We start from the raw sequence: 22838 nt of genomic DNA, 5'->3' as shown, positions 1-22838 counted from the left end.
GAGCTGCCGCCTGCCTCCTGGAGGTTTGCCTGGCACTCGCCCCATTTCCAGTCCCGTCACCCACTCCCTGTGAGTGACTGGCACCCTTCTAGCTGTTGCCCTGTCACCCTGGGGGTGGTTCCCAGAGTGGGTGGGTTTGCATGAGTTCTAAGTCTGTGTGGGCCCTTTAAGTGGACTCCCCTGAGAAACCAGCAGTTTCTCTCACCACTGAACCCCCCACTGGGTTTTGCAGCCAGAAGTTACGGGGCTTTATCTTCCTGGCACTGGAACCCTGGGCTATGTGGTCTGGTCTGGGGCCGGGGTCACTCTCTCCCATGGTGTCCCTCCCAGTTTTTATCCACCACAGGTGAGTGTGGGACCACCTTGCTAATGCGGCCACTGCTGCCACCTCTCCACGCCCTACCGCATCCTTTCCGCCCCAGCTCTGTGACTCCGCCCCTCCTACCAGTCTGGATGAATGCGGCTCCTTTAAATCCTTGGTAGTCAGACTTCCATACAGTTCAGGTTCCTGGCAGTTCTGGGTGTTTTTTGGCTTTGAGGTTAGCTGTAATTCTTGTGGTTGCGCGAGGAGGTGAAGTGTGTCTACCTGTGCCTCCATTTTGGCCAGAAGCCTGCTCTGTGGGTTTAGAAGGAGTTAGCTAGAGGTTCAAAATTTGCCTGTGATCCACCCCATGATTCAGTAATTTAGTATGCAAAATGTGCAGCTCCTTCTTCTTGGGGTTAAGCATGACAATTTATTTTTTAAATATTTATTTATTTATCTTTGAGAGAGGAAGGGAAACAGAAAGAGAGGGAGAGAAACATCAATGTGTAGTTGCCTCTTGGCATCCCCAGCTGGGGAACCTGGCCCACAACCCAGCCATGTGCCCTGACTGGGAATTGAACCGGTGACCCTTTGGTTCACAGGCTGGCACTCAGTCCACTGAGCCACACCAGCTGGGCAGGCATGGCAATGTAAATCTTTTGCAGAGGTGCAAAGAGGAGAAAATGTTAGATGGCCATTAATTTTGAAAGAAATAATAACATACTTTATCAATTATTGCATACAAGAGGATAGATACAGTATGAATAACATGCTGCTTATTACTAGGTGACTACAGTAAAATAAAAGCAAGAATAATAACCCATAAGCACCAGCAGAAAAGAACAAAAATCCTGATGACCCACTGACCACTGTTGCCTATAGGACGCACAGTTGTTTTTTTTAATATTTGGATTGATTTCTTGTATCGTATTCCCATGTTAAATGGATTTGTCTTTTTTCACTTAGATTTACAAGCGCATTCAGTGCCTTTGTGGTGTGATAAAGAACAAAGACTAGTCTCTATGTGCACTAGATTATCTACATGCATGCCGATTTCATCTTTGTAAAACCAAGCATGGTGCTTACCTATTCAATACAATAGATGTTACTGGAAAAGTTGCTTATGAGTATATGCAGAGCAGTGAACATGAAATATTCATTACTAGTGTCAGAAACATCAGGTTTGGCATGGACATTATTTACTATGAAAAACATGAAATGCAGTGATATTTTACTACGTATTCGTTAGGACCATAAGAAATTGCCATTTTTGAAAGATATAAATGTTGAATACAGTCAATTTCATATGGTTTAACCTAATCCTTCTTTTTCCCCAATTCTTAAATTTGCCATTACATGCACTGTGGGTAGTGAAATTAAGCACACTTAGGACAACATGTTTTTTCCCTAATGTGTAACTGATTTAATCACAAAGTTTGCAGTTCCTTGCTACTTCAAGCTTTCTCTTTCCTATGTCCCTGCTGGACAAGAAGGAGACTCCACCCCGAATGGGACTGTTATTGCCCATCACAAAGGATTCCGCAAGTGAATTTTCCTACGTAAACCACACAGGTGTGCCAAACAGGAGACATGCTGGGCCTGCCCTCCTCTCTGCACCAGAGTGCCTTCAGAGGTCTGGGGAGGTGACGGGGGTGTCCACCTTCCCCCGACTCTTCTGATGATGGGCTGGTGAGTGTGAGACCCTCGGCAGGTACCTGGTCACGTCTATCCCTCTGTTCAAGGACTTCATCCACACGCGCTTGGGCACAGTGACGACGGAATGACAGGCTAAACAGAAAGTCACCCTTCCCCACATTTCTTTTCCAAAATACAACCTTTGTAGAAAAAAAGTGGTCGCTTTTTTATGCTAGATAATTGAAACATTTTACTTGGAAAAGTTTGGTTCATAGGGTATTCATATATCTTTTACCTCCTGCTGCTTTTTTTAATTTTAATGTCTAAGGTTATTGAAAGGAACCCAATAATTTCACCTACTCATGGTTTCTCAACTATTTTTAAGTTACAGTTGACATACAAGGTCGTGTTCGTTTCAGGTGTGCGACCACGTGATCACACACTTTGGTGGTCTCCACGTCTTGTGCACTGAATGCTGCAGTGAGCTAGGGATTTACACACCTTTGTGAGTAAGTGTTTTCGAGTTTTGGGGGTACCACACCCAGAAGAGAGAGTGCTGGGTCACATGGTAGCTTTATTCTTAATTTTTGTGAGGAACCGCCGGACTACTTCCCACAGTGGCTGCACCAGTTCCCACCCCCACCAGCAGCGAATGAGGGTCCCCTTTCCCTCACCGCTTTCCCCGCAGGAAAACAGACACCCAGACCAACGGGACGGAATTCAAAGCCCAGAAGTGAAACCATATGCATAGGGACAAGTAATTTTTTGACAGAGGAGCCAGAAACACACGGCAGAGAAAACCAAGCCTCGCCATTAAACGGTGCTGGGAGGAGTGAAGGCCACGCGCTGAAGAATAAAACTAGACCATGGTTTGTCCCCGGGTGCACACATTAACTCAGAAGAGATCAAAGACCTGAACACAACATCTGAAACAATACATTGCACAGAAGAAACCGTGGGTACCAAACTGAGGGACCTTGGCCGTAGAGAGCGTTCCATGCATTGGACTCTGAAGGCGCGGGGAGTAAAGGAGAAGCGTATCAATGGGGCTGTATCAGACTGAAAGCCCCCACACAGCAGAAGACACTGACAACAGAACAGAAGCGTATATAAACTCAGACGGGCACGTGCTCAGAATGCCCCTTCATATTCTCCATTTTAAAGGGAAATAGAGCTCCGAGCACGATACCTGACTATTTAAATACTTGTGTCGCCGTCGCACTTGAATTCTCCTTTTAACATTAATTGAAATATGTATTACAGCCCAGTGAATGTACCAACACCACGGGTTGTAACTGCCTTTCGACCATACAAGCTATTTTTGTTCCGCAACAATGTAACCTCAGGCATCTGGCACAAAGATCGCAGCCCTCTGTAAGCTTGCTGCCAGCGCGTTGGGAAGTATTTCCCCCAGCGGACAGGCAAATGCTCTGCCTGCCATGGAGGCACGTGGGGGATTCCTCCTACCCGGAGCGCTCAGGATCTGCGGGGCGTGCCCTGGGACTGAGCCCTGTGCCCTCCACAGAAAGAACAGGCAGCCACGGCAGAGATGCAAACACTCGCTCTCCTGACGGCCGCGGTGGGGTGGCTGAATGGGCTCCTGGCGTCGACGTGTTCGTCTGCAAGCCCCTGTACGGGCGTCGTTACGCCCTCACACACGCTGTGAACCTTTATGGCCAGCCTCAGTGAATGGGATTTAGTTCTTCTCCTGTTTGGCGGTGGCCCTGGTTGCAGTTACTCTGTTTGCTTGCTTCTTTGCAACCTATTGTCTGGCTGCTGGTGGATTCTGCTGCAACCCCAAACCTCCAATTCATTTGCTGGAGATAATTATGCCTATCAGTACATGCCGACCAAATCACTCTTTATGCAACCTAATATTTTTCACTTTAAACTGTGTGCTATTCTACCTTGGAAAACCTCAAAGAGAGTAAAAAGATTTTTTTTTGATAAAGTAGACTTAATATCCATTTTTCAAGAGTCTTATACTAACATCATACACTAATGAGAATTAATTGTTTCTTCTGTTGCTACCTCCATTCCTACTGGGCCCGATTCTGGACCTTTGACCCCTATCAAGACAGCTCCTGAGGAGATCTGAACGGTTTTGCAAAGTCCCTGGAGCAGTGGGTTACAAATGATATGGTTTTACTATTTCACATTCATTAAGTTAATGGGTTATGAGCAGCCTTTGAACTTGAAGGGGCACAGAACAAAGTATCAGGCTGAATTTCATAGATGTAGGAACTACAGAAGTTTCAGCATATGCGTAAGTTCTTGTGGTAAGTGTATAACTTACCCTAGCTTCTGTTTATCATCAGCCTAGAGAAGGTTTTTTATTTTTTTTAGGTTAGAGTCATCAAATGCATTCCATTTACAAAGGAGATGACGATAGTAATAAAAAGTAATAACAGTTGGGGATAACATTCTTCACTTTGACTTTTGTAATATGATATATAAATGTGTAATACATATGTATAAAGATTAAAAATAAATTTATTATTCGTTTTACTCTTATGTAACTAAAAAGCCAAAAATAGGTACAAATAAAATTTTAAAATTAATAAAATTTAAATTGATAACAGTCAGTGGCGTACATACCTGCTTTCTTGAATTTAAACTGCTGAGGTTGGGTTGGTTTAATTGAATAAAGAGATATTGGCATCATTGAGTTTTCATTTGCTGTGGACTTCATGTCTTAATTTTGAGAATGTTACATAATCCTGAATCTGCCTCCAGGTCAGGGCAGCTATTTTGCGCACTTTCCACGACACGCACGGCTGCTGGTGGCCTGCGGCCAGCTGACCCAGTCTGAACGCAGGGGCTGTGGTTTGTGCAGTCACCTTCTGTACGTGGTCACGTGGGACTTCACTGAAGTTGTGAACCTATTTTTTTTTTTCAGATCTGTAGCCATATGATGTGTTCGTTCTCTGATCACTTTGTAAAACCTTTGTTTTCTATTATTCCTTGACCTCATCTGACCCTTCCTGAGAGCAAACACAATAGAAAATGAAAACAAAGGTACATGCAAGCCGTAAAATCCTGAATCCAAACTAGGATAAAAGGTGGCCACAAGTTGATGCAGAACAGGATTGGGTTTAACTCCTGCTAAGCTTAGCTTTGCAAGAAAGGACACGGAATTGAAAATCTGTCACAGAACCCTGCAGAAGATAGCACAGAGCTCAAAAAGTCCATGGACCCCAGTGTGGGAAACCTGACATGGAGAATTTCTCCGGCTTTTTTGTGTGCCTCCAGGTGTGTGTGTCTGTGTGTTATCAATTACCTGTAGAAAAATGATCTGTGATAACAAAAATATTGAAAGACACAAAATGATAACAATGCATGAATTTGCATGTTCAAATTTAACATCACTATTGGTTATTTTAAAAATATACTAATCACTGTAAAAAATATGCACTAATGGATACTACTACCAGTGCAAGATAGCAATTATGATGTCTTTGTAAAAGTGTTCTTTCTAAAACTCATTAGAATTCCAACAATTTGTGTTTATGTAGGTACACAATGGACTTTGTAAAGTGGTTAACTACTTAGGGGCGGGTAAACACCACATTACATTGCTAAGTAAATTCTACTCCCTAATTTTGTGAATGACAAAATATAATAACATCTGTTCAATTTTTTAACAAGTTTCTAGTACAGCCCTCGAGTCAGTGGGAAACTGAAAACCAACAGAAAGAACGAAACAAGAATTTGTACCTTTAAAAATTAGTTTGTAACCATAGGGTAGAACTATACATTAAGAAACACTGCACTAAATGTTTAAACACAGTATTAAAAACAGTTAGAAATTCACCAACTATAAGAGGTAAAAAAGAGTGTTCTCCATTAAGACATAAATCTGGCCTGTAGTTAATTAGTTCTAGAATGTGTAGCTAAAGAAATAGTTTAACATAATCCAGGCAAATAGGAAAGTCATTATTTTTAGGTAAGCATAAGATTATGAATAAGTATATAGTTCATAGAATTGCAAAAGGAAAAAGTACTCTCCTGTTTTGAGGTCAAATTTCTGAATTTTTTGAGATAAATTATATCAACAAATAATACATTTCAATTGCGTATTGACTCAGTTTGGAAAAACTACTATGTGTCTGAAAGCAAAGAAGAAAATTGTTTTCCTTGTAGCCATTTTTTATTTGTTAGTTTTTGGGTAGGAAACTGTTTCAAAGAAAACGAGCCATCCTCCATTATTATTTATCTGTATTGGAAATGTCCTCAGTTCACCAAACCAAAGAGTTTTACAGAGGTTATTCCATATTTCCAGTTTTAGGAGGAGGATTTTAAAATGCTTAGTGTCTTTGTGCTGTTATTCAGAAGGTGACATCAGGGGGAATGTCTCCTTTCCTGGGGTGCTAGAGATTTCCACACTGACCCACACTGCATCCCACCCTTGGGGTGCGGGACTTGACTTGGAGAAGAGCGTATTTACTTTTCAAGAGGGATTTTCTCCTCTGGTTCACAGTTGAGAAATAACGGGCCCTAATCCAAGAGCAAAACCGCTTTTTAACTCTGTAATGTGTTTGGGGATGATGTAGGATACAGGGGGGCATAACAGAAGAGTTAAATAGGGGTACTTGGCATTTTCAAATTGAATCACAATTTCAGAATGACCCTTTAAGGAAAGAACTTGATGGATAAGGACACTCCAGCTGGTAAAATTAATAACACTTCTGTGTTCTTTGGCATTTCTGCAAGCTGGACACAAAGAAATCCGTTTTTCCATTTCGTAAAGCTTCAAGGACCATAAGCAAACAACACCCTCAAAATGAATGATTTAAAAATGTTTCATGACAATTAAACCTCTGAGTTCTAACCCAAGCTAGACATTCTTTGGTTATAATTTTTTTTCAAATGGAGTTAATGCGGCCTGGGTCAAACACACTTCAGAGCACGAGATAAGTTGAAACATTCAATCTAGGTTGCAGGGTTTTGAAAAGTAATTCTTTTCAGGATGTCTTGTTGGAGCCAAATTATGATAGCTACATTTTTGCTTCTGATTTGGTCAAACACATTATCAGATTTAATCTATATAAAAACCTTCTCAGGTGCGTAACACCTTTTTTCTTTTGACATATTTGGAAACTCGAAGAGTTCAGTGAAGTTAAGTTACTCACCGAAGTCTTATAACTAGTAAACAGCGGGTCCAGGATTTGATTTTTGATGGATTCCAAACACGTCTACGAACAGCAGCGTCACTCGTGGAGTGATGAAAAGTTCTGCCATTATAGTAAGTGATGGAATGTAATTCTAAATGATGACTACATCTGGCCTCTGGATGTTTTAATGGTTACATTTAATACTGCGTGATCTGGGGACCTAATTTATATCAGCAAGTACGCACTTGCAAGGAAAAGAAAAGAAAAACTAGAATTGAATGGCAGCAGGAGAAGATCCCGGTCGTTTCTTTAATCCTTTCACCCAACGAGCGTTCACACGGGCGCCATAGAACGCACGAAGGGAAGGGTATTTGTTGTGTATAACGAGCACCCCGAAACCGGGTCGCTTTAGACAATGACCGTTTACGATCTTGGTGTCTGCACCTCAGGAATCTGGGTGCAGCTCAACGGGGTGCCTCTGTCTCAGGGCGTCTCACGGGACCACCTCCGGGCCCGGAGCAGCGGCCCCGTCCGATGGCCGACACGGGAAGGGCTGCTTCTGAGCGTGCTCGTGCTGGTTGGCGGGGCTCGGACCCTCGCCCGCCGTTGGACTGACCTGTCCTTTCCTCACTGGCTGCGGCTGAGGCTGCCCTGGGCGCCTTGCCAGGCGGGCCTGTCGCCAGGGCGCCTCGCACCAAGGTGGGGGGAGAGGGAGAGGAAAGCGGGAGAGAGGCTGAGAACAGGGGGAGAAGAGGCTGGGGGGACGAGGCTGCAAGGCCCTCTGTGACCTCATGCTGGACGCGTCCTCCTACCCCCTCTGCCTGGTCCTTTCGTTAGACAGCAGTCACTTGATGGGGCCCACATGCCTGTGGGTGGGACGACATGAGAGCACAGATACCAGCTAGGAGTCTTCGGAGACAATGTAGGAACTACCCACCACAGGAATCAGTATTTTATTGGTTGCTGGTTAACTTTTGGCATGTGAATTAAAAGTCTTGCAAATTAGCAGACCCTTTATCTCATGAGTTTACAGTATTTTGCCGTGTATAATGAATACCCATGTTTTTGTGTGCATCGTACATGGGGTTATTATACCCACTATTATACCCGTGGTATGTAATCATTATACCCATGTACAATGCAACTCCTTATTTTTCCCTCAAATATTTGGGCAAAAAGTATGCATTATTCATGGCAAAAACTGGTAATCTGTTTGAATCTCCCCAAGGTAAATAACTCTATCCAAGAATTATTTTTAATTACAAAAAATATAAAAATAATTTTCAATAAAAATGCATCAAATACATACATTTATATGTGTTCAGTATATGCATAAATAATTTAAATGTGGAAATTTGCTTTTGTGTAGAATTGTACTTAACATTGAATTTTAGCTCCTAAGAGAAGACTGCTCTGTTCTAGAATCTTAGGTTGTGGCACAGACGTTGAATTGTCTCAAAAATGTTTTACATCCTCATTTGAAATAGGAGAGTCCCTTACTCTGCCTTTTGCCCCATTGCCTATTATAGCTCCATCTTACATTGCCTGTGACTTCCCTTACGCGTTCGATGTTTCCCTCCCTAGAACTTGAGTTTCAGCAGGCAGGCAGTCCTTCTGCCTTGTCCACTCCTGTACACTGATCATCCGGACAAGTCCAAGGACACGGGCCCAGGACATATTTACTGAAGAAACACGGGCAACGTGGGCACAGGTTACTATTGAAACACGGGTAGCAGGTGGGTGTCTGACCAGCCCGCAGGCCCGTGGCGTGTTTGATGAGGAAAGTTTTCTCCGGGGGAGATCACGCTTGAGCAACAGCGTGGGGCGGAGCGGAAGGGAAGGCCCTGAATGGCGGTGACAGCGGCCTGTGCACGTGTCGGGGCTTGTCGGGAGGCTCGAGACCTGAGTGGTGCGGAGACGGCATTCGGGGTGGTGCCCTTCGGCTGTGGAGACGCAGGGGGGAGGGATGCACTGAATGTAAGAAATGCAAGAAAGTGTCTGGCGTGGAAAACCAGGGGGTCAAAGCTAGAGAGTGAAGGACGCGAAGCCAGGAAGGGGCAGATCACAAGCAACAAAATGGGAGTCAGTGCCTCGGACAGCTCCCTGGGTCCAAAGGCAGGAAGGAGAGAGTCGGGTTTCAGAGATCATGACCGAGACGTAGAGCACACTGCGTGTGTTGACAAAGTCAGGGTAGGTCGCGGGTGGGGGTCGCTGCAGTGGGTCGTGTCTGAAGGTTACTGGAATCAATTTTGAGGGCAGTTTAAAATATTAACTTGATAGAATTAGTGAGAATTTAAAATTCCTTTCAGAGCGAATGCCTATCTGTAAATGAATGGTTAAACATGTTTCAAAAACAAGGTCACATGCAAATGGCGTTCATGACATTTTTGGATTCTCCACGTCTTGGACTTCTATTTATCTTTGACCGTATTCTTGCACAAAAGTTCATTTCATCAATGCAATGTATTACTGTTCCTCAGAACACATATGGTGTGAGAGATACAAAGATATATGCAAAGAAATCTCTGTTTTGATAAACTGGTGAAGATGAGCACTAGTTAAGACAGGCAAACAACATTATAAGAAGTTTACATTATTTTGAACATACAAGAGAAACAGCTGAGAGAACCAGAGAAGGCGTCGGGAAAGTTATATTTGAGCAGCATCTGGAAGAATCCGTAGAATTTCACCCATCGCAGGGGATGCGGTGGAAGTTCAGAAGGAGACAAACTCCGAGAGAAAGCAGCGGAGACCGTCAGGTGTGGGCAAGCACTTTGGGAAGCAACTGAGCAGGCTCCGTGGAGACAAGACGCCGTCTACACTGATTGTGGAGATAGACAGACGGAAGGGGAAGGTGGGTAGAGAATCTGGGGACAGGAATAGGAGTTTGGGCTTGAGTCCCTGAAGGTTTTCAAGATGGCCAGTCACATGATCAGCAAAATATGCAGAATGGCATGGAAGCAAATTAGAAGCAGGAAAACCAACTAAGGGGTTATTGTAATGGTCCCACAAAGAATGAAAATAAAAGCCTAAAGTAGAATAATAGACTTCTGAGCTCAGGAAGGTGTAGACATGAGAAACATATGGTGGTTTGTAGACCTTATAGATATTTCATTTGGGGGGCATTTGGACAGAAGGACATTGAATATGCCTTCTTGATTTCAGCTGGGCTATTGTGGCGCTTCCACAGAAATAGAAAAATCATTGGAAAGGTAATAGGCAGACCAGGGTTGACTCTGCTGATTTAATTTAAAATGCTGCAGATAAATGAAAGTGGGGAAGTAGCGTACTGCAAGCTAAACGTTGAGCTTGGAATCGAGGACTGCAGCCACAATTAGGGATTCAGATCCAGCAACCATCTTCATAGCGAGGAGAGTCAAAAATTTCAGGATGATTGAATCAATGAGTAGAGAGCAGAGACAGCTAAACACAGAACACATCTTTGACAAGAGAGGTTGCCGTCGGCAGGTTGAGAGAGGAAGAGGAGCCAGTTCGGGAGACAACTGAGGAGTGTTTGGGAAGAACGGGTGGAGGATGCTGACACCCGGATCTGGAAGCCAAAGCGGAGAGATCTCAAGAGAGAAGCCGTGGTTGGTGACTCAGAGGTCCGTAGTGGTTTGGGGAGAATAATTTCCGTGTGATATTCAGTAGACCTACTCACTGGAACAGGTTCCTGTTGAATCCCGGTTGCAAGGGATACATTTGAGGAGTGAGTGAATTCTGAGGAAGTAGAGGCATCGAGACAGGCTCCAGCGCTAAATGGTGGGGTTCAGGTGGTTGGGCATCATCCCGCCAGGCAAAACGTCACCTGTTCACTCTCCAGTTGGGGCCTGTGCCTGGGTGGCGGGTTTGGTCTCAGATCAGGGACTGTGCCAGAGGCAGCTGATCGGCGTTTCTCTCCCTCTCTTTCTCCCTCCCTTGCCCTCTCTCTAAAAAGTAAAATGAAATCTTAAAAAAATGATATGCTCCATTTCCATAATTATTGCAGTAAAGTAAGGGGACCAGTGGCATGGAAACTTGAAACAGACACATCGCAAAGAGGGAGTGCAGAAATCGGGTGTGTCCGTGACCCAGACAGGAAGGGACTCCACAGCATAGAGGAGAAGACTGACGATGGAAGCTAGGAAGTTCAGGAGAGAGGGAAGTCAAGAGCGCAGGTGAAAGATGAGAGATCGTTGCAGGAAAGAATGTGTCCTTCGTCCACTATTCAAAGAGAGAAGCGAAAAGGCCAGAAAGAATCGATACTCGAAGGAGCCCCTCTGCTTGTTTGGTCCTGGTTGCAGTAATCAATAACAAGATAACGCTGATTATTCAGGGGATTCTCTTTTCCAGGAACTGTGCTTACTGGTTTCCATGAGCTCATTCCGTCTCCCCAGCAGCTCAGTGCAGTGTGTGCTGTGAACGCTCTCTCATTCTAACGTAGAAAACGGGATCTTTAGAGAACATTACTTGTTCAGGGCCCTCGGTGAGAGGCGGGCCGGTGACTCACACCTGAGACTCCCTGGCTCCCGAGCCCGTGCCCTTGACCGCAGCACTGGGCGCGTGGGCTGGCAGTGGGGGGAGGCAGGGGTTTCCCAGCAGCCGTGTGATTCACTCAGACAGTCTGGCTCGGGAGTGTATTTGGCCTCATTTTGTGGCATCCTCCAGCAGAATCTGGCAGCCCGAGGGCAGAGAGGACGGTAGAGAATTTCAGGAACTGCGAGACGGATTTCACGAACGGACAAAGGAGACGAAAATTGGGAAGTGGGTGCTGACATGTATTTGAAGCCGCTGACACCGGCTTCCCGTGTGGGGCGAGGAAGAAGAGAACTCCAGCGAGACGCGCTAATTGGAGGCTCAGGGAATCACCGCGGGCTCGAACTTCACAGGAAGGACAAGGGCAGAATGAATAGGCGGGAAAGAAGGAAAAACTGGGTTCAAAGAGGAATTCCATTCCTTCGAAAACATCGAAGTGTCAAACCGGGGGCAACGCGATAAGCCCGGGATATCCAAGGGCCAATTAGACGTAGTGGTGCCTGAGAGACAAGGCTGAACATGCCCGGCATCAAGCAGAGATGAGGGGCGGAGACCAAGGGCAGGCAGGGCCCGGGGTCTGGAGACGGACAGGATATGGCTTCTTGCTTTTGCTTTTTGTACGTGGTGATCAGTGATGCTTAAGAACTGTTTGTTTACAACTCCTGTGAAACAAAATAACAACCTCATAGATGCAGACAACAGTATGGTGATTACCAGAGGGAAGGGGGGCGGGGGAGGTAGGAGAGGGGAAAGGGGAGTTGAATAGTAAAGAAAGGAGACTTGACTTGGGGTGGGGTTCACACACACTACAATGTACACGTGATGTGTTACAGAACTGTACCCTGAAACCTATATAATGTTAGTAACCACCTGTCACCCCAATAAATTCAATAAAATTTGTAAAAATCTATGAATTCTCTCATGTCCTATCAAGGAAAAACGATTCTTGAAACTTTTTTGAACTTAGAACTTTATATATTTTGATCCATGCCGTTCATAAGAGAATTTTATGTCTGAAGAACTCTTTGAAACAAGACATTATAATAATTTTAAAGGAAGAAAATTTTTTCAGAATGATTCTTATTAGAATAATAATTCTTATATGTCATAATACATTATTTCTAGTTATTTTAAAATTATTTTCTGGGTAAAGAAATAGGATTGTTTTATTTATTAATATGCTGCTGGGCATATCTACTTTTCTCTCCACATTTAGTTTTCTTTTTAAAAGAGTTTTTGTTGCCTTTGGTCCTCAGCTGGTACTTCCCGTTGGCTCTTGGGCCCAGGGCGGGCCCCCTGGTGGGGGTCCCTGGGCAGTGCTTGGCCAGAGACAGGGGACAAGTATGGCGGGGGGTGGGGACCTGGTGGAGCCTCCACCACTCAGAGCTCATTGTCCTGCCTGGGCCCCAGTTCCGTCACTGGGCCCCTGGGAGGGTCCTGGGGAAGTCCAGTCCCTCACGATGCCTACAATATCTGGCCTGGCTCTCTCCCAGGGGACTGCCATCCCAGCACCCCCTGCACAGCCCCCCATTTGTTTTGTTAAAACTTCCTAACACCATATTCCCCATTTGTTTTGTTAAAACTGCCTAAAACCTCTGTGGGTACAGAAACCACATACTGATCAGCAGAGAAAAGGGAAGATTGGCGGAAGCAAAACAAGCCATTGGGGCCAGTTCTCCTCCTTGCTCAGGTTTCTTCTCCCCTCAACGGCTTGTCCCAAGATCTGCTGGGAAATCTGCTACCGGGATGTGTCTTGGTGGGGACCCGCACCCCACAGCATCTGGGTCTGGCCTTCACAGACCCTCAGCTGGAAGCACTTGAACACATAGAAAAACAAGATGAAAACACAGGAGAACCTGAAATCCCAGATGGGGAGATGATGTGGGGAGACACCCCATGAGGGAGGCCTCCATAGCCTGCCCCCGCCTTGTTAGTAGGGGTGGTACTCGGGGGCCTTCCCAGGGCTTGGGCAGTGGCCAGCTGACCCCGGAACTCTGTCGGCCACTGGGCCTTGTGGGCAGTACTTGGGGTCGTGTACCTTCCAGCCCAGGCCACGGACCAGGCCACGCTGGTTGGCGCCCTGTGTGCAGCGCATCCGCAGAGACACGGAAGAGTTGTCGCACCTGTCAGTTCCTAGCTTGGTGTCATAGATGTGCCACCGGGTCCCAGGAGCCATCATGCCCACCTGGCTGGCACACCTGTTAATGCCCATTTGCAGGCTGATGGTTGAGTGGCCCATGAGTGGCAGGATATGGCTCCTGGGGTTGTACAGGTGCCTTCTCGTGCCATCTGCCATCATGCCCGCCTGGCTGGCACTCGTGCTGGTGCCCATCTGGAGCCCAGTGACGCACTGGCCCACCCTCACGGTGGAGCCGTCAGGGCCCTGCTGCTGCTTCTCTGCGTGCTCAGTGCCAATGGCCTTGCTGCTCTACAGCCTGTTGTCTTGTCCTTCCCCGCCAGTGCCAGCAGACGCCTGCACCCGCCTCACGTCCCCACTCTCAAACAGCTCACGCCGTGGCCGACCATTGGGGTCGTCAACCATTGGGGTCATCAAACAATAAGTGGAAGGGGTCAGGAAAAGGAATGTTCTCGAGCGATTGAAGGCAGGAAGGGATGTGGCTGGTGCAAACTGGAGCAGAGCTTTCAAACCAACCATGTGAAGCAGGAGAGAAAAATCCTGTCTTTACTACTAGGAACCAGTCAGAAGGTATCCGTGACAGGTGGCAGGGCCGTGAAACAGAGCCGCCCAAGCTGGCGGCCGGCAACACCGTTCGGGGTTGACAGATGCCTCTTTCCCAGAGCAATTTCCTTCTTGGAGGGTGGAAGTGGACGGCAAACAAATCAAGGCAAGGAACTTCCTCCCGAGGACTAAAAAGAACCTACAATTTCGGAGACCAGCCATCCAGGAAAAATGAAACTGCGGACATGGGTCCCTCCCCTACCTGTTTAGCTCCTGTTCCCGCAGGCTCCGCGACCACCTCCACCAGCAGCCCCTGGCCACGCGCAGATGGCTCGCTGTCGGCCAGGGCTGGACACGGAGCTCGATGTCTGAGGACACGGGGGAACGTGAGACACGAGGAGGCCTGAGGACGTGTTTGTTAGGAATTCCCGAGCTACAGGAAGATAAAAGGGACCTTCTGAAGGTGTCCTGAAGACAGGTTTGGTGGTGAGGTTACGGGAGCAAGGGATTTCATGGCGCGCATACGTCAGGAGTACTTGACATATTTGGGGGTTTTGGTTTTCATTGGTAAGCCTTCGGTCCTCTACATCCTTCCATTCTGCACGTCATACTTCCGTCTACGTTGCAACACTCGAACACAACCATGGCGGGAAGCACCTCCCCCCGTGTTGAACCAGTGAGAGTAATCCGAAGACCCCCAAGCAGTCACGGGCTTGCAGCTGACTCCAGCTAACCTTCCCGGAACACCAACATCTCATGAAAAGCAGCCACTGAGTGAGAATATCGTTTACCATACACTCAACGATGGACTCAGGCCCAATGTAACTTAATCCCGACCGGGTGTGGGAAACCGTTAACCCCCAGCCATGCTAGATGGCCCTGAGAGCTATTTTACTTCGGATCTGTTGACTTCTTGGGGGAAGCCCGCCATGTGCTCTGTCAGGGTCCCCCTGCAGGGGTGTCTCAGAAAGGTGCACAGTGCGTGTCTCAGCGGGGAGTGGTCATCAAGCTAACAGCCCGTTCTAGGGACTGAACGGAGCCTCTGAATGCAATGGTGTCGGGGATGCCAGGGGGAGGCACTGTAAACGCCGGGGCTGCTGGCTTTCCCGCACCTGAGGCTGGAGCTGCACTCATGTGCTTTCACAAAGGAGCTGCTGGCAGCAGCCAGGATCTATGGGACCGCCCCGCCGATGTCTGACATTGCCTCTGAGGATCCATGAATAATTCAGAACCAGAAATAATCTGTCTCTGGCTTGGGCAGAGGAGCACAACCAGGAGATGATGTGCTGGGATCGTCTTAACTTTGCATGGGCCGCTTTTGCCTTCACTGTCTCGTCGGATCAACAGCAACCAGCGAGGATCAAGGGAACGCTCACACCGCCAGATCTCTCCTGTTTTCTGAGTGGAAGCGGGGAGAGGGCTGGGCTCCTTGAGCAGCCAGGGGAGGAGTCGCTATCTTTCCCCCTATAAACTGGAGGTGGTTTATAAACCACCTTGACTTGACTGGTAAGTCGACCCACAGAAACCAGGGTCTAGGCTGTCTCGGAGAAATGACTTTCGCAGCCACAGTTCCTCTTAATACTTTGGTGTTCAATACAGGAATGGCAGGCATCTGATTTCCTATACCACTGCTGAACTATTGGTTGAAACAAACATACATTTACAAATGACATGGGCAACATTTAACTCAGAGGCCGGCAGTAGTGGCGAAACTCAAGTACCTGCATCCACATCGTAGGTTTCAGTATTTCCGGCAGTGCACTGCCTGGCCACGTGTGCCCATCGTTTGTCTCACGTGTTCTGTATTACCAAGGAGATTGTTTCAGAGGTCATTGCTTTTGGTGTCCCTATTATATGTGTAGGAAAACTCAGGCCCAATGAAGTGAAATAGTTTTATCGATGATGAAAAAGGTAAGAAATGGAAAGGTTGTTTTAGGATGTAGGAGCCTTTGATTTTAGGGTAATAATCTTTCATGATTATAAGTGGCTCCTGCCATATTTACAACAAATCAATAAAATCATGGGAAAAAAACCCTCACTTTTCAGATCCTGCAAACTGCAGCAAGAGTAAATCTCTTTCCTAAGCCATGCCAGGTGATGGGCGGAGATTGCACAGCCCTCTTGACGGAAGCCAAGCTTCTGACAGAAGAAATAAGTGTCTGCTCTGGAAATCGGGCAGCTAGACTCACCTCCATGGTCTTCACCGGCGTCAGCGACCACACTTTGAATATGACATAGATATACGAGCGTATACGCACATACACACACCATCTATATGACTCGTACACATGAACTCAGGATATGATGTGCATCTACGCACACCCATGGACATGTTGGCTTTAAACTGAACCGGCACGGGACTTTGATTGGGGCACTTGTTCATTATTTTTTTTACATTCCATTTGTTTCAGATTTTATGTTCTTCATTTTGAAATAGAAATGTTCAGTGCTCTAAGCATTTTCTGTGACAAAAAAAGATGAAAAACTGAGCTAAATGATACATGTGACTGACACGTGAGCTTCTTGCAACTATAGTAGGAATGGAAGCTTTCAGTTTTAAAAAAAATTTTGCTATGGGATCCAGATAAAATCATAACCTGGTTGAGGTATTTAGACAATAATATAAATATGGTAAAAAGGGGGGATGTCAAAGGAATTTTAAGTTTTTCATCTCTGCAAAAATGAGACTTAAAATCCACCTGCTCACACACACACTTACCAATCACACGCCAATCACTTGATTCGATTATTAGGGATATTTCTATATACACAACGCAGAAGCATCGTAAAGACAGTGCATTCTCTGCCCGGGCAGTACTGACTGCACACCGTGGAGTGTGGATTTCAACGTTTTCCTTACTCCTGCTAACTGTGTGACCTGACCTGATCTTATCTGTGCAGACTACCGAGAAAAACAACCCAGGTCACCGTGACTTTGATCGTTCTTTCTGCAGTTTTAATGAGCAGAATTGCAGAAGGGGCCGCCTGCTCCCAGCAGAGCTAGCAAAGGGCAGTCCCCAGATGGCTTCCAAACAACACACTTGTACATATTCATTCTAAAGGCCTTCCTTCCTCCCTCCCTTCCTTCCTCCCTCCCTTCCTTCCTCCCTCCCTCCCTCCCTCCCTCCCTCCCTTCCTTCCTCCCTCCCTCCCTTCCTTCCTCCCTTCCTTCTTTCCTCCCTCCCTCCCTCCCTTCCTCCCTCCCTCCCTCCCTCCCTTCCTTCCTCCCTCCCTCCCTTCCTTCCTCCCTTCCTTCCCTTTCCCTCCCTCCCTCCCTCCCTTCCTTCCTCCCTCCCTCCCTCCCTCCCTCCCTTCCTTCCTTCCTTCCTTCCTTCCTTCCTTCCCTTCCTTCCTTCCTTCCCTCCTCCCTCCCTCCCTCCCTCCCTCCCTCCCTTCCTTCCTTCCTTCCTCCTTCTTCTTTTCCTTTTTTACAGCACGTATCATTCACATCCTGTGGTGTCAAAAATTTTCAGAACTTGTACCATTGTCTCTTTGGCTAAATTGTAATGAAAAGGGGCAGAGGCCCCTGGTCAGTCTGGCCCATTTTGTCGTTATCTAGTTTGAGCTCAGGAGGTTCCTTTTGCAACAGGAGGGAGGTCTTTGGGGTCTCTAGAAATGAGACGGTAAACGGTATATGCTCAGAGTGGTTGAGTAGCTTTGCACCTTTGGTTGGAAGAAGAGGATGAGGACAGAGAAGCTAGTGTAGGTGGCCCTCGATGGGGCCACCTGGCAAACGTAGGTGTACCGCTGGGTATCTGTAGAGGGGCTTTCTGTTGGCACAGTGAGGAATGACGGGACTGCAGTCTAGAATGGAAGGCGGTGGCAGCACATTGAATGGTGGCTCCGCAAAAGATAGGTCCGCGTGCTACGCCCTGGAACCTGCGGATGCTTCCTTATTTGGAAAAAGGATCTTTGTGAATATAAATAAGTGAAGATCCATCTTAGATGCGATCCTCCTGGATTGTCCAGGTGGACCCTAAGTCCAAGGACAAGTGTTCATATGAGAGACACCCAGAAGGACACAGCGGAGGGAGCCATGTGAGCACAGGAGCAGGGACTGCAGGGATGCAGCCCTGAGCCAAGCCCACCAGGAGCCATTAGGAGCAGGCATGTCCACTAGAGGCTTCCGAGGGGGCGTGGCCCGGCTACACCTTGACGTCAGGCTCCTGGCTTCCAGAACCGTGAGGGATGCCGTTCGTTATTTCCAGCCACGGAGTTCATGGTCTTTGTGACAGCGGCCACTGGAAGCTGATACAGGAGTGTATCGGACGAGTTTTGGGCCCCGTTTCCACGTTGCCTGCCCCTTTTCCCATGAACTGTCATGGTGGATCTGCTGCCCCGTGCCACTGCACTGTACGTGTCTCTTTGCCCTGGGGTTTCCTTGCTGTCACTGGCGGGGACACATTCGTCACTCTGATGGCTTCAAGTGGCTGCCTATCAGGTGGACCACAGGTCTTACAGATTGAGGATGGTCCAGATGATTGAAAAAAAATTCTTGGACCCCTCAAGACATTTAAACCTTTATAAACACAATGTAGGCAAACCAAACCAAACCAAACCAAACCAAAACAAAACAAAAATAAACCTCTGTTTGTGATTAGTTGACCTTAGAAAGCACACTCTTTTTTATATAAATGGAAAATGCCTTGGCATCCTTTTAATAGAAACTGAGTTTTCCAGGAATATATTCACCATGTAACTTGAAGGAAGAATGTATTTTACTTGATTTGGAACTTTACCAAAACTGTTTCATCGTGTTTTGAATTTCCCACTAGCGAATGCAACATGTTGTGTTGGCAACAATATGTGAGTGTCCACACCACACATTGGACAAATCTTCATTTGTAATTTTCCTACTTAGGAATACCATAACTACAGGAGCAAGCACTTGGTTACTTAATCGTGTCTTTTAATGTTAAAAGACCTATTATTCCATTACTTTTACTGGCCATCTATCTCAATTATAATACAGTTAGGTCATTATATGGAGTTTTTAAATTTAAGTGTCAGCAGGTTGTTATTTTGTGTGTAGGTTGATAGGTTGTATTTTTCAGATAATTGCTTTGGGGGCATTAGAAATGTTTCTAATAAGAAGAGTGTATATGGATTTGGGAAATGTTAAGGTCCTGGGCAAATAGACATTTTTAAAGGCTGGGCTGATGTCCAGGTAAACTACAGAGTCGTCCGGTGAGGTTCTTTGTACCAGACGCAGGGCACCATGGGAGCAAGACTAGGGCATGTCTGATCTTGATGCATCTCATTAAGATTCTGTTTTTCTTTTTATCCTTTGTCCCAAAGGTGCTTCAGCTGCAATTAAATAATCTTCTTTGTCATCACTGGATATTTATTGAGTACCTATCATGTAAAAATACATTCTGAACAGACTCCAGCAGTGATTTTCAACCTTTTTCATCTCCTGGCACATATAAAGTAATGACTAAAATTTTGTGGCACACCAAAAGTATATATTTTTTGCCAAACTGACAGAAATATAGGTATAATTTTGATTGATTTACCCCCAAAATAATAATAGCAATTGCTTACACTTTTTGCTCCCAAGTGACTTTTTTAAAAAAATCAAGTGCCTATACTTTACGTAAGGATTTCTGGTACCAAGAATTAACCAATCAGATGCAACCTATGCAACATAACCAATCAGATGCAACTCTATTATATAGCCTACATATTGTGGTTCAAGACCGGGCATCCACACTGGACGGTTAGTGTTGTGTTGACTATTGTCATTTCTTTATCTGGCAATCTAAGAGAAAAGGGGCCAGTGCCCCTGTCTAAATAATCAGGATTGCAGTGAGTTTGTGGCATACCCATTGCAAATGGCTAGACTGGAGTATATACATTGAGTCTTCCGTTCCCGAATATTTACCAACAGCATGAACTGTAAATCGTATGAGCACAAAGTAGACCAAATTCATAGTCACTTGTATCACTTTCCAGACTCTGTTCTCTGGTTAATATTTTACATGTCTTTTTCCGTTTTCTCTTCCCAGTGTTTTTTCAGACTGTGGGGCCCTGAGGGCTTGTGACCACATTTAAATAATTCTCTTTGTACAGACCCTGAAATAGCACAATGCAGAATTAATACTCTAACATTCTTTTTGATGAGAGAGTGGAATTATGCCTAAATCTCTGATAGAAATCTCCGCTATTTCTAAATTACATAACTGCTGTACTTAAAGCTTCTCAAATGGAGCAATTAGTAAAAACTAAGATTCAGTGATGCCTTTGGGGAACTTTCAATTCCAGGGAGTGATTTTTTTTTTTTTTAGTCACTACTCAGAAAGGATGTTTAGTCTACAGAATTATTGGCATTGCAGTGTTAAAACATTTGAAAGGGAAACAGTGCAATGGCAGAGCCACGGCTGATGGTAATATTTTATGAACCTCGTTATTTCCTGGGCCGCTGCCCTGGGAGGAGAAGCATTATAAATCTAGTCAATGATTTACGAGGGAACTCGGGGGGTATCCTTTGAACAAAATGGAAGCAAGTGTCTGTCAAGGCAAAGGCAACTTGAAATAAATAAGGTTCTATTTGGTGAATGGCAATGGAAGATAGGGGCAAGGAGGGTAGGATGTTAGAATGGGATTTTAATTTTTGAGGTTTTTTTCATTTTTATTTATTTTTAGAGAGAGGGGAAGGGAAGGAAAAAGAATGGGAGAGAAGCATCAATGTGTGGTTGCCTCTTGCGCGACCCCCACTGAGGACCTGGCTCGCAACCCAGGTATGTGCCCTGACTAGGAACTGAACCAATGACCCTTTGGTTTGCAGGCCTGCACTCAATCCACTGAGCTACACCAGCCAGGACAAGAATGGGGTTTTTAATATAAACATGGAAAACTGACTTTAGAAACCAGGATAGTGCAATGTGAAATCTGGAAGCGTGAGTTAAGTCCTCACAGCAGGTTCAGATTGGATCTGTGTGAATGCATCATCGTCCCTTGGGAGGAAGGACAGGGACCTACTCCAGGGACCCTGATGATGTCCCCTTATTGAACCATGACGCAGTGGAAGGAAAGGAAGGGAAATGAACGTGCTCTGGGTTCTTATTTCTACCCTTGCTACCCAGCGTGAGCTCACCAAGGTCCTGCAGGTTGTCAGGTGGGCACCGATGCTAATTGGGCACTAACTGTGCAGAGGCCGTGATGAGCTCTTACAGACACCATTGCTATTTTGAGGAGCGAATGTGGTAAAGAAATGTAATTGCCCGATCTCACTGAGGAGGACGTGCCAAGACGAGACCACCCATCTATGACTCGCTGAGAGAGGATTTCATTTGAGTCTAGCGTGTTATTCGAGTCCACACACCCCCTTAAAATGACGAGATTTCACGTGGCTCCCTTGAACTCCCTCCAACCTTTTGACTTTCTCCCCTTGCTTAAACTAGGTAATTTCACAAAGAGGTTTTATTTAAAAGTTCAAGGTGCCTTGTTATTTTCATATAGAAAACTTCAGTTATTAACGCTAAAAATATCACCAGTAGGGAAGCTTTGGCAATGAGGCACGGCAGGAGGGAAAGGGGTGATTAGACACCTCTTCATTCCGCCGATGTTCTCTTGGCCCACGCATTCCTTCTAATTATGACTCTGGCAATGAGCTGCGCAGGTATAACGCGACAGCACCTTGCCTGAGCTGCACCACACGGCTTTTATGGTTTCTCTGCTTTCGGCTTCTCTACTCCTCTCGTTTAGAATGTCTACGGGAGCCCCATGAGACAGGTGCTCTCACACATGTGCAAATCCAAACCAGCAGGAGACCCGAGCCATGGGATCAATCCTCCTCTCTCCATCCCTTATAAGCTTTTTTTAAAAAATGTTTTATTTACTTTTAGAGAGAAGGGAAAGGAGGCAGAAAGAGGAGAGAAACATCGACGTGAGAGAGAAACAATGATGGGTTGCCTCTTCTAGTGCTGCAACTGGGGACCAAACCCATAACCCAGGCATGTGCCCTGACCAGGAATCGAACCTGTGGCCTTTCACTTTGTGGGATGATGCCCAACCAACTGAGCCGCACCAGTCAGAGCCCTTGGAAGCTTTTGAGGTGCATTCAACATGGCTTTTCTGAGGGGCTCCAGCAAGTTGAAGTCTCAGTCGCCACCCATTTTATCTTTACCACAGTCCTACGAAGTACATTATACTGTGATCGCTACTTTGCAGATGAGGAGACTGAAGTTTAGGGATGTAAAGCAACGTGCCGAAAGTCAGAGTTTCTTAATGGAGTGCCTGGGACTTGAACCCATTACTACCCGATTTCACAGTAAACCTTCACCCACTGAAGCAGTGCAGTAGGGCTGGATCTTTTGACTAAAGGGCTCTAGGGCAGAGGTCCAGAGAACCTTGGGGATGCCCACAGTGAGAGAGACAAAGGCACAACTGAGGAACATTAGACCTTGTCGTGAACCTTCCAAGCTGGTGTAATTTGAAGAAAATCCAGGTGCTACCTTCTGCCCACAACCCCTCATCTGCCACCTTCCATGATAACACGTACTCCCTCCATTAAATATGCATTTGATCTCCAAGATCCGTTCAAATGCCAGTACCTTTCAGAAAGTTATTATCCAAAAGGATAATCCTT

General features: G+C 46.0%; 2 protein-coding genes across 2 annotated transcripts in view; both read right to left on the bottom strand.

Moving 5' to 3' along the window:
* Positions 1 to 22838, bottom strand: part of OLFM3 (olfactomedin 3) — a 152838-nt gene that overhangs the window by 67136 nt on the left and 62864 nt on the right. The window lies entirely within an intron of this gene.
* Positions 13499 to 14893, bottom strand: LOC123804563 (calponin-2-like). Its single transcript, XM_045816934.1, has 3 exons — positions 14860 to 14893; positions 14511 to 14616; positions 13499 to 13991 (listed from the first exon to the last, which is right to left on the bottom strand). Exons 1-3 carry the CDS (start codon positions 14891 to 14893, stop codon positions 13499 to 13501), a joined length of 633 nt encoding a protein of 210 aa, XP_045672890.1.

The sequence above is a fragment of the Phyllostomus hastatus genome, unplaced genomic scaffold (genome assembly GCF_019186645.2).
Source record: "Phyllostomus hastatus isolate PE091 unplaced genomic scaffold, TTU_PhHast_1.1 phas_scaffold_216, whole genome shotgun sequence".
Classification (NCBI taxonomy): domain Eukaryota; kingdom Metazoa; phylum Chordata; class Mammalia; order Chiroptera; family Phyllostomidae; genus Phyllostomus; species Phyllostomus hastatus.
This window is presented reverse-complemented; position numbering and strand designations above follow the sequence as displayed.

What these genes read in the sequence shown, in the direction of transcription:
- LOC123804563 (XM_045816934.1), bottom strand. Translation starts at nt 14,893, where the DNA reads ATGGTTGTGTTCGAGTGTTGCAACGTAGACGGAA. An exon ending in GTGTTGCAACGTAGACGGAA is followed by an intron (nt 14,617 to 14,859) that starts GTATGACGTGCA and finishes CCGTGTCCTCAG; the next exon opens with ACATCGAGCTCCGTGTCCAG. An exon ending in CGGGAACAGGAGCTAAACAG is followed by an intron (nt 13,992 to 14,510) that starts GTAGGGGAGGGA and finishes GCTGTAGAGCAG; the next exon opens with CAAGGCCATTGGCACTGAGC.